This window comes from Lemur catta, chromosome 21 (genome assembly GCF_020740605.2).
Source record: "Lemur catta isolate mLemCat1 chromosome 21, mLemCat1.pri, whole genome shotgun sequence".
Taxonomy (NCBI): domain Eukaryota; kingdom Metazoa; phylum Chordata; class Mammalia; order Primates; family Lemuridae; genus Lemur; species Lemur catta.
In genome coordinates, this window is record NC_059148.1 from 12,376,968 (window position 1) to 12,389,419 (window position 12,452).

The 12,452-nt window shown below is 44.2% G+C and overlaps 1 protein-coding gene across 1 annotated transcript in view; it reads left to right on the top strand.

Annotated features, from left to right (window-relative positions):
- The window catches only part of GRK3 (G protein-coupled receptor kinase 3), a 119,334-nt gene that overhangs the window by 94,712 nt on the left and 12,170 nt on the right, over positions 1–12,452 (top strand). Inside the window, exons 14-16 of the mRNA XM_045534349.1 lie at positions 6,815–6,881; positions 7,766–7,866; positions 11,822–11,888. Coding sequence (XP_045390305.1) covers positions 6,815–6,881; positions 7,766–7,866; positions 11,822–11,888 — 235 coding nt within the window. The remainder of the gene's footprint in view (positions 1–6,814; positions 6,882–7,765; positions 7,867–11,821; positions 11,889–12,452) is intronic.

Here is a 12,452-nt window from a genome sequence, read left to right on the forward strand (position 1 = left end):
TTTCTGTCTCGTAAGAGTGAAAGCAGCTTTCCCATAAGCTGCCAGATACGAGCTTATGGCTCACTGGTTTTATTCCATATCATGTCAGAATCAGAACACTTTTAAACCTAAAATAAGACTGCTTTGAAATATTTTCATTGCTAAGCCATGTTCTGGGAGTAAGTATTATGTTAAAATGTGGATAACTGAAGAAGATAGGATAGTGGTTTTTTTTTTCCCTAGAAATTAATTACTCATGAGTCTCTTGTGAGCCTAAAGCATTTTGAGGGTTACAAACAAAACAAAGATAAAGGCCCAAAGTAAACCCATTTTAAAAGTTTTCATTTATTGATAAGCATGCTGAAATTAATTTATGTTTTTAAAGCTAATATTATGTTTGACCTTTGTTTTAAACGATGAAAGATGGTGAAATAGAGTGGAAAATATTACGAGAGGACAGCACTGTCAAAATATGTCCTTATGTTGGACACTTAACAATTATGTTAAGGTTTCCATTAATTTTAAGGCCTTTAGCTAACTTTAACAGAGTTTAATTTTTAAAAAGCTTTTTATTGTCCACTCATAAAGATACAAAAAGCACTTGACATTAAAATTTCCTAGTCAAGATTTTCCTTGTAATATTTTCCTATCAACACAGTCCTGATGGTTTGCTAAATTTTGCAAGTTTCCATCAGGAAGTCTAATCAAGCACCTCTGCATCTTCCGATTATATTTAGCACATTCTGAAGAGAGGCTGAGTTCCAGATTCCCCCAAAACCAGGTTCCACGCACCCTCTCTGTTTCCTCAGGACTCTGATAATCCAGTTGTTCTCTGCACACCATATTCACTTGGGATGTAAAATCGTATTATTGCTTAGAAAGTCGGGTTCTGTTACTCCGTAATTGAATTGTTGTACCTTTGGAGCCTGGATGGCCTTAATTCATGTCATCAGACTAGCTGACCTAATTAGAGAGTTTATGCTAAGTAACCGAGAAGGCCATTTCCCCTGCGAGACACGCTGTTCTCCCCAGTGGAGTCACTCGTGTGCAGAGTGAGCGCATGAAGACACCCCAGAGCGCTTGTGTTGGATCTCTGCAGGAGAGAGGGGTGGCGATGCAGAATCCGTACTTACAGAATTCGGAGATGATGAAACTCCCTGCAACAGCTAACCTTTCAGTGTGGAAATCAACAAGTGTAACAGGGAAGTCTGCAAGGCTTTGCATTTAGGGCTCGGCTTACTTCTTTGTTTTGTTGCTCTAGTTGTAAGGATGTCCATGCCTAAAGGCTGGGGAGGTTTTGACGTAACACTGTTTTTATTTTTTAAAAGATGTGGAGGGTTTTGTTGAATTACTAACTCTGTATGATCCAACAGTGTGGTTTGCGGCTACTAAAATGAATTCTGTCTCAGTTGCCATCATTCGTGTTTAGAGTTTCGAACTGGAAGGTATTAATTCCTTTATGAAGCCTTCGAGGGGCCTTGACTGAAGGTTCTGTTCAATGTGGCTCCTTTCGGGAAGCACTTTGGTGGCCGGGAGGACATGCAGACGCTGGTCAGGAGGACGGGGCGGATGGAGGAGTTGAGTCGAGGGTGGTGCAAGAAGAGCCGGAGAGTGTGGCCTGCAGGGAAGGACGGGGAGAGCTGGATATAGAACTTAGGGGAGCCACAGTGGTTGGCCCCAGCTACTGGGAGGCTGTGTTACTGAAGGGATCACGTTCATGCTGTACAGCGCCAGAGGGTTTGGCATTTTAAGGAGAAGAAAATGTCGCAGTTTGATACAAGAATGTCCATTCAAACATTTGAGCTGCCCAATGAAGGAGTGTCCTGCCTCACAAATAGCAAGCTCCCTGTCACTGTCTGGTGGCCATTTATTGAGCCTGAAATAGAAAGAATACTTCCAGTGCATCTAGATAAGATTAGATGAGTCTTCCCCCTAAGATTTATGGTCCTACATCATGCTTTCTAGTACTTGTTCAGTAGTCGTTCACGGACAGGATATAGCACTAAAACCAAAGAGCAGGAAGTATTTTTTGACTTAAGTGATTTAAATTAAACTTGATAAGCATTTACTGAATGCTTGTAATATACATGAGATGGTGCTTGATGCTGTTGGGGAAGGAAGGGAGGGAGGGTGGAGGGAAGGAAGAAGAAAAAGAGAGAGGGAAGGAAGGAGGGAGGGAGGGAGCGAGGGATGGAGGGAGAAGCCACAGTTAGTCCTTAGGGAAAGCCCAGCCCAGGGGAGTGGACAGAGAGGCACACACAGGATCGTGAGCGGGGTGGGCTGTGCCCGCTCACACGGCAGCGATGCTCCAGAGAAGCACACGTGGGAGAACCGTTCTCACTTGGCAGAGCAGGGCTGACTCCACGTTGGCGGTGGTGTGCCGTCTGGGAGTAGGCTTGGAAAGGTAGATGGATGGGATAACAACACAAAGACTAGGGCAGGGAATAGCCCTGTGATCCCTATTTCTCAAGAGGGGAATGGGCGCTGATGGAGAAGGCTGGGAAGCCTGGGTCGGGACCAGGGAGGACCTTGGATGCCGTGCCGTGGAGTTGGGCCTTTATCCTCGAGGCCCCAGAGACTGGACACTTTTAATCAAAGGAGCGATGTGGTTGGGAGTTTTTTCAGTGAGATGGCTCTGGCAGCAGCGTGGAGCATGGGGGCACAGAGGCAGGGGACAGGCCTGGGACCCTGGGTACAGCAGTGCCGAGCTGGACAGGAGCACGTGACACCACAGTGCTGCAGAGTTAGAGGCCATGGGCTCCAGGGATTTTGTGGGGTGGCTGGCTTTTTTGTTTGTTCCTGTTTTTTTTAGGTGCTTGGGTGTGGAAGGATAGGAGTTAAAGATGGTGCCAGTTCAGATTCAAGATAATTGGGGGAATTACAATATCATTGCCAAAATCAGTAATTGTGAAGTTTCAGTGGTTCAGATGAAACTGAGGTTTATGGGAGCCCTTTGAGGAGCAAAGCCCTGTGACCGGGTCAGCAGGAGCAACAGGAGACGGGACCACCCCTAGGAGGCTTCCCTCCTCGGCTGCAAGGAAGGAATAATGCCACCTGTTCTGCTTCCTCACAGAGTTGCACGTGGGAAAACCTCAGAAATGTGTCTGTCAGCGTCCTGTGCATTTGTCATATGCTGTGCAGAAGGGAGCCCTGGCAGGTGTCTTTTCTCAGGCACAGGGGCCTAAGTAACTGAAAGGAGTGGGGCAGGAGGTTAAGTGGGCAGTGGCCAAGCAGGGCCCCCTGGGTGCAGGCTCTGGGGGCAGCCTGTCCCCTCTGCATCCTGGCGCTCTCCTGGGGTGCCCAGCGGGCACTGGGCAATGCCTGGAGACGTTTGTCGTTGTCATAACTTGGGGAGGGGCTGCTGCTGGCATCTAATGGCTAGAGGCCAAGGGTGCTGCCCAGCATCCTGCAATGCACGGGAGAGCCCCCTGGCATCCCGACAAAGAATTGTCCAGCCCCAAATGTCAACAGCGGGGAGGTTGAGAAACTCTGCTCTAGGGCAAGTCCCTCCTCCTCCCCCCACACCTGTGCAGTGAGGTGGAACCAGTGGTCCCCAAGGGTCTCTTTTGCTTTCATTTTCTGTGATTTGATAATCCTTGCACCGACCAACGTGTCCCGCTCTTTCTGCCTAAGCACTTTTCTGCACCCCAAATTTTGTCTTGACGCCCTAGAAGAATAGCGCAGGGCGTTCATCTGGATGGGAGAAAGCTGTCAAGGCTTGAGAAGGTGTTTTCCGTTCCCGGATTCGCAGTGATGAACGGCGCCATTCATACACCACATTTTCTGGGTGCTGGCCACTACTTCCATTTCAGATGACCTTGTTAGATATTTAAGAGCGTCTGTGTATGAGGACATGTCCGTGTTGCAAATCTGTGAAATTGCTGTCATGACCCTCAGTCTGTAGCCTGTTAAGGAAAAGAATTGATGTGACAATAGCCTTGATCTCAAGCTTGTGACCATTTCTTGTCCCTCTGCGGAGGTGTCAGACCTAGCGGGAGAGCCTGGGTGGCGGCCTGGGGTCTTGAGTTTGTTCTATGTACGGAAAAACGGAAAGTTTATAAATATTTTGGCAGCTATTGGCTTAGGTTCAAAACGCATATTTAGTGCAACATGCAATCTTTCTGGTATTCTAAAATTAACTTGCGATGCGAGAGTTTTGAATCTCTTGTAATTACAGACACATTGTCTTTTTCAACTCATTGTCTCCCCGTGAATGTGACATAACTAACGTGGGCCATGCGTGCCCGTTGCCCTGTCATTTATGCTGTCTTAGAACCATGTCCCAGCGCACTGGGGAGACGTGTGCAGCCGTCTCGCTCTCTCTGGGGTTCGGAAAGCTACACTTGACCCCTGCACATGTGAATTCTTTTCCCGCCACTGTCCCCGACGTCGCCAGACTGCCTGTGGTGTTGGAGAGCGTGGCTGTGCCTCGGAGGCCGTCTGCAGGCCGCGGCCACCTCCTGTTTAAGGCAGATGGCGGCAGGGCACAGCTGCGCTGCCCCAGGCTCCGTGGGCCCCACATGCCTCCCTCAGAATGGAGATTATTCCTATTATCGTAAGTTTTCTTTAATATTTTCCAAAATAGAAACCGAGTCCTCTGGCTTTGTTCACAAAGAATAATCAAGAATACATTGGAAACAGATGTGCATCAAGATTTTTTTTAACCGGAGAGACCAAACTGGTCTCAACACCCCAGCACGGAATGACAAGCCTAAGAGCGTTTTCCGATGATTCCTTATGGAGCCGGACACGGGATCGTGGTGTCTATAAGGGAATTTGCAGCAGCAGGCACACGTGCTGGAGGTGTTTTTGGCGCCACCCCCCTCTAACTCCCGTCCCTGCACCAGCCTCCCTGTGGTCTCGTGAAAGACTTTTTATATTTAGCAGAGAGCGCTTGTGTCAGGACACAGCAGGCCTCCTCTGCAAGGTCAAGGCGCAGCCCTTTCCTTCCTGCATCAGACGCAAGGACACGGGGTCGAGCACAGGCGTGGGGTCCTCCGGCTCCGCACACGGGAGCCAAGTCTGACGGATTTGCCAGGACTCAAGGAGAGCTTCACTTAATCATTTTTTAGATGTTAAGGACAAGGCTGGGATGGAGACAGCTAAGTGTCAAGCGGAGAAGCTAAGGTTTTAATAAGATTTAATAAACTTGTGTTCCTTTTCTCTGGAACTGTAAACACATCAGTATTTCTGTGGATTTTGTATAAAAGAATCATATGGGTATATTTTTTGAAATCATAATGTCTTATAAATAACAAATAGATACTGTTTCTTTTTATAGCCTATCTGCTTTTTAAATATAGTAATTATACATTTTATCCTTTGGAAACAAGTTGAAAAGAATATTTCCAATCAAAACCTATTTGAAAGATGCTTGCTGGGTGCTAATTCACCTTTCTGTTTTTTTGTTTTTTTTTTTCAAATTAATGCTTTTAAGAGATGGAAATTACTTTTTATTTCAGTGCATGACATGGAAGAAAATAAGGCGTTAGAGTGCCCTCTCTTGTACAAAAAGAAAATTAAAAGTATTTAAGACAAATGCTCTGAAATGTAATAATCTCTTCAAGAGATGGTTCAGTGCATAACTTAATGAGTTCAGTAGGATGACCAGCTAGTAGCAGTAAGTAGCAGAACAAGGATAAGTGGAATTTTAATTCTTTTTTAGAATCCCGTTGATTCCTATGTTCAACAATCTAATCCATTTCATGGAATTAATATTAAAATATTTTACATAATATCTTGCCTCAGATTATGTTATATATACCTTATAAATAAATGTATAGGATTAGTCGCTTTACTGGCATGTCTTATCATGAGAAAACTCAATTATATCTATCCCTTTGTTAATTTTCAAATAAATAAATAAGACCATGGTATTCTACTTTGCATATTTAGTAAGTATTATTCAATGGTAAGATTTCCTTTAAAAGCCAGCTTCTCCGGAGTTTTAAAAACATGATAACAGAGAGTGAGAATAATTTGTTTTGTATAGTTTACCAAGTAGACATTCGTGTTATAAAGTAAGAGTCATCTTTACCAATTTCACCAGTGGTAACTATATTAGGCAGCTACTGTATACTGTATACTGTATACTGCCACTGTCTTGGCCACTCGCATCGATGTTATTTTAGTTTTTTCCCTTCACCACTTCTGTGAAGGACGTGGCATGATCCCCGTTTTACAGATGAAGAAATTGATCCTGGAGGCTTATGTCTGACTCACAGCCAGTAAACACCCAAGTCAGCACTGGAACCCCGCTTTTCCGGCTGCAGGCTGGGGCCCTGCACAAGGAAAGCATGAGTAAGCACTCAGAGCTCTGCAGGAGCTGCTGGGGCGTGATTAGTTTATCTTGGTTTCCATCAAAGGGATGTATTGCCTAAAATCACTGGTTTCCAGGGGTGAGTCATGTTCACCTTGGTTGTGTCGGGTTGTTGGAGGGGCCAGTGTCTATTGTGCTGAAATAAATGTATAAAAGGTATTGTTAGTTCCAACCCTCGTGTGACAAATGTTACATAAATGACTTTCATTTTTATGATTACCCATTGGCTAATTATATATTTTTTCGAATGATATTTCAATTGGAAAAGCATATTTTAGTGCCACGATTTCATTGACATAAGGGTCAGGCAGTTCAAGTGAAACATAGGAATTGCTCTTCCGGAACCTAGTATGTTTGTTCACTAGTTCTCTGGAAATGAAAATGTTTATGGCTTTTGTATCTCTGTAGTTTTGAATGGACAGTGGCAGGACATAATACTCTACCCAAATATTAGTCAGTGATATGTGCTGAGTTACCAGATGCTGTATTTTAATAGAACATTCTTTATTTCCACAGTCACAGTCCTTTCAGGCAACATAAAACCAAAGATAAGCACGAGATAGACCGAATGACACTCACCGTGGTAAGGGGATTAACAACTTTATTCTTATCTACACCACAATTTTCATGTTTCATTCCTTGAATAATAAAATTACTGTCATATAAATATATAAGATATGATATAAAATATAAAAATAATAAAAATTTGCTTTCTTTTTTTTTTTTTTTTTTTTTGAGACAGAGTCTCACTCTGTTGCCCCGGCTAGAGTGCTGTGGCGTCAGCCTAGCTCACAGCAACCTCAAACTCCTGGGCTCAAGAGATCCTCCTGCCTCGGCCTCCCGAGTAGCTGGGACTACAGACATGTGCCACCATGCCCGGCTAATTTTTTTCTATATATATTTTTAGCTGTCCAAATCATTTCTTTCTATTTTTAGTAGAGATGGGGGGCGGGTCTCACTCTTGCTCAGGCTGGTCTCGAACTCCTGACCTCGAGCGATCCACCCGCCTCGGCCTCCCAGAGTGCTAGGATCACAGGCATAAGCCACCGCGCCCGGCCTAAAATTTGCTTTCTTGAAACAAATAAATGAAGATACAATTTCTAGAAGAATTCCTAAAAGAAAAACTAATTTAAATAGATGCCAAGGTAAAAAATCAAGATTTGCTAATAAACAGTATAAGAAAGAGAAAATTGTGAACCAAACTAAAGAAATCCAATAAAAGGAGAAATTACTGAGATGCAGGAGAATGAGGAGGCCTTCTGGTTCTTCTGATCTGGCCGTAGCCTGTTGATTGATTTTACAACTGATCAGTGACCTTTTTATGTTTCTTTAGAGTAAATATTAATTCATAATGAATCTGCAGTTTTTAATACTGTTCTTATCCAAGAAGCAGCCTTTAAATCTAGCTGGTTGTGAGGGTGCTGTTCCGTGAGTGGGTTTTTGAAATCTTACTCTTCTTTTCACCAGAATGTGGAACTTCCAGAAACCTTCTCTCCCGAACTGAAGTCACTTTTGGAGGGCTTGCTCCAGAGAGACGTCAGTGTGCGGCTGGGCTGTCACGGAGGCGGGTAGGCCATCGCTTCTGCCTTGCGGTGTCTTCACCCTGGTAGTGAAAGAGTTAATTTTAATACTGTATATCAAAAATCACTCCTAGTCCTTAAAATCTTTCACTTTGACTTGAGGGGGAAAAATCACATGGGAGGTGTGTATGTATATATGTGTATATTGTCTTATGTGTTCTGTAATTAAGTAGCTGAAGAAGTCACTAACTTTGCAACTGAGAATTTGACTTTGTAGATGAAAAAACTGAATTCTGATATTTCATAGTTCGTCTGGTTAAGTTTTGTATTTGTAATTATGGCAGTTCAATATTCTGATCAGGTTCTCATATATTTTATTTCATGCATAACTGAGTAGCTGCTATCTTATACATGCTTTCTAATTCTCTTGCCTCCCCCCCAGAAAAAAACCCCAAACAGTGATATCTGGAAACTTATAGAAAAGGGCTTAAAACAGAACTTTCTCCTATTTCTCTCCCTCCCCAGGCTTGCCTCACATACGAAACAACTTTTAACTGTATGGCACATGTATGTATGGCTCATACATATGTGTGTATATATTTTTACAGTAGCATGTATGTATGCATACATATTATACCTATATACAGGTATAATACAGGTAGCTAAATTGTGTATTCAAATGCATATTTCCTTATTTATCAATTTAGAAATCACCTATTCCTGCTGTAACGGATGAAGATTTAGCTCATTCATTATTCTCTGTAGCCCTCCTTCTCCCCCGCCTCTGTTTTTGGTTCCTTTTCTGCTTACCTTTGAATCTTTAAATTATTCACTTGCCCAGTTGTGCCTTTTTCCACCAACTATGAACAGTATCTCTCGAGTCCCTACTTTATACAATGGGGATTTTGACATTCTTGCCTTCCGTTGTCTTCTCTCTCACTAATTTCTGCCATGTTCATTTTTATTTTTACATTGTCAACTTGATACTATTTACTCTCTATTTTGCTCAATCATAATTGATCATAATTGATCTTTGCACTTTGCTTATAGGTTGATTTCAAAAGTTGCAGATGAAATAGTATGAAATAGTATTTACTCTATCGTGGCAACATAAATGCTGTTTGCTGCATAGTTTCTATTTGGCCTGATAATAAATCTTAAGTTTATTTATGTACACACATACATAATATATGTAATATAGTATAATATGATATATAGCTTATAATATGATATATAGCTTAAAAGATAGTATCACAGTTATAGACTTTCATTTGTGCCTGGTTTCTCTTTCCTGGAGGACTCAGCCTGCAGCTCCACGAGGACTGAGGCTGTCTCTATTTCTGCTAATCATTATTGTCCCACTCAACAGTCCCCTTCTTGCTCTCCAGGTCTGACTCTGCCATTCACTCCGTCCCCTGCCCTTTTAGCTAGAGCCTGTCCTCAACTCCGCAGCAAGAAGCTGTGAGAGCTGGAATGTCCTCCTGTTGTCTTCAAACTTGACTGATAGTTAGGCTGGATATCGAATTCTAAATCAGTAATAATTTCCCCCCAGAACCTTGAAGACGCTGCTTTATTGTGGACAAGCGAACAGTCAGTGCTGGTCGCAGAGCTCAGTTATCACTCATGGCAGGCACTTAGAGTCCCTTTTGCTCGAAGACTAATGTTCCCCAGCTTGGAGAACACTCTTAACTTTATTTATTTGACATTTCTTCTCCATTTGTCTTAGAACTCTTATTAGATGGATGTTGGGATTTCTAGATTGGTCCTCTATGCTGCTGGTCTTATGTATTTTCTATGTCTTTGCTTTGATTTCCTTCGTTCCTTCTTTAGTTCGTTCCTTCCTTCCTTCCTTCCTCCCTCCCTCCCGCCCGCCCGCCCTCTGTTGTCCAGGCTGGAGTACAGTGGTGCAAGCATAGCTCACTGCAACCTTGAACTCCTGGGCTTAAATGATCCTCCCACCTCAGCCCCATGAGTAACTAGGACTACAGTTGCACATCACCACATCTGGCTAATTTTTTTTATCTTTTGTAGAGACTGGGTCTCACTGTATTCCCCAGGCTGGTCTTGAACTCCTGCCTGAGCCTCCCAAAATGCTGGAATTACAGGCATGAGCCACTGCACCTGGCCTTTTACTTTCCAGTAGTTTAAATTTCCAACCCTTTCTTTCATTGATATCTTTAAAAAAACTTTAGCAGGTTCAATTTCTTAAAAGTAGAGCATTTCAGGGGTCCCCCTCCATTAGAATAAACACCTAGCTGCAGGTGTTTGGGAATTTGGTATGGGGGAAGGCAGTATGGTGTGTATGGGTGTGCACATGTGTATGTGCATGTGTGTGCACACGTGTATGAATGTGTGCTGGTCAAGGTCAGAGGTTCCACGTGCAATAGCTCTGCCCATTTGCTGTCAGTTGCCGCCCCTCTGTGTGTCCCTGTCATGTCTGCTGATGGCTCTCTCCCCCTCCCTGTGGAGGACTGATATGTCCACGTTCCTCTCCTACCATCTCAGTGATTGCCGGGAAGGATCAAAGTTGCACACTTGTGCTCCATCACTGGCTTGAACCGGAAGCTTCTCTCTGGGGTAATTTTCGTTGCTTGGGCCTAGGCAAGCAAACTCCTTGTTTAGCTTTCCCCATCCAATGTGCAGATGACGATGGGCACAGAATGGAGCAGAACAGGAGAGTCAACTCAGTGTCTCTGCCGGAAATGCAAAGGGGCAGCTCTGACTTGAATTCCATTCCTTCGTCCCGTGAATGTCGGCTGGGCACACCGAGTGCCAGACGCTCCCTAAGTGTCGGGCTGAGCCAGTGCACGACGGAGGCGCGGCCATTCCAGGCTCAGGGGTTCACCAGCGTGGGCTCCGAGGCAGAATCAAGCCTGTCGGGGTCCAGAAGAGCCAGGTCTCCTGGGCGCGGGGCCTGGTTGTGAGTGACAAGGGAAGGCTTAGGAGAATTGAGCAGGGAGTGGTGAGCGCATTTAAGATTGTCTGTGCAGGACGTGGAGTGAGACGGGGCTGCAGACTGTGGCAGGCAGGAGTGGAGGTGGGGGCAGGTGGGAAGTAGTCAGGTCTGACACCAAGCCCGGGGTGGCCGTGGCGCGGGAGGGAAGAGAAGCTTGGGGGACGGTGAGAGAAGCGTCAGGGATGATGCTGGCCTCTAGAGCAGGTGCAGCTCTGAGGGTGCCGCTTCAAACCCTCCAACCTTGTCTGAGTGGGTAGTGAGCAAGCCCTTGGCTGGGGGACCGTCTGGAACACAGGACAAAGGTTGGTGATTGGGACATAGATTTGGGAGTCACGTAAAGGCAAATAAAGTCACTTGACACCCTGGGCTGAGCAAGATGCCCCAGGGGCCCTGAGAGCCAGTCAGGGGCTCTGCGGGCAGAGAGGACTCCGGGGTGTGTTGGGAGCTCCCGCTGCCCGACGTGGGCTTTGCCTCCGAGGATGCAGCTTCTGTTCTGTGTACACGGAGCTTTAATCGTGACCTTCAAGAAAACTAGTTCCATAAATTTACAAAGGAGCTTGGTATGCACTATATTATTAGATTTCTAGTTTGCTTCTAAGTAAATATGTGGTGCTTCAGATTCCTGTCATTTTCCTGTCATACCGTCTATCATGACTTGCAGACATTGGCTGTAAATTTCTGTCACGTGTCAATCTCCCATTTAATGCTTATTTCACTTACGTTCTCATAACTCTGGGATTATTGCGTGTGTGCGTGCATGTGTGTGTACATACATCTGTGAAAACTTCCAGGTCATCTTAAACTGAAATAAACATCCCAAATAAATGATCATATGGGATAATGTCCCTGGGTGTAACCGGAAGCATTTCGAAACATCACAGCGCTTCCTCTGTTGCTTTGAAGGGAGCCTATTTTACTTGCTTTCTTAAAGAACTAGAAATAGTTGTTCCTCTATGTTCTTAATAATAGGAGACAATTTTTGCAAAATATTTCTTCTATCTCCAGATGCACACTTACCATTGTTATGACTCTTTCTTTCCCCTCCAGTGCACAGGAAGTAAAACAGCACACCTTTTTCAAAGGCGTTGACTGGCAGCACGTCTACTTGCAAAAGGTATTCCCTGGCTGTGGTGCTCTGCTCTGGGCACCGCCGTCCCTGTGCTCTCGTGTCTGTCTGTCTGTCTGTCTGTCCCTCTCTCTGTCTCTCCACATACTGCTGGCTTCCCGGCTGTGTCCCACCAGGTCCCCATCCCAGCTTCCTGTGTCCACAGTGCTCTGGTCCCCAAGTGTTACCGCGTGGCCAACTCCCCATGGGGCAACTTCTCCCTCTTCATTTCCCTAGTGTAAAATTTTTTAAGATATCTTCTGTATAAATTAATAAAAGATAAAATGGAGCTGTTATCTAGCTCATTCAGATGTACATTTATTTGAGACTCTTTTTAGTTTTAGCTCATCTTCTTGAATTCTTATCTCAATGTGTGGCCGTATTTTTACACAGATCTATATAAAAATGTACAAGAAACTTCTGTCATAAACATATATATATTTTCTAACCTAGTGCTACATAATTTAAGAATTAGCATGATTTTATATCAGCATAATTCCCTTTTCTTATTTTAAGCTTTATTATATTCACATTGGTACACAAAACGCCACAAATTAATTTTTTTAAAGCTTT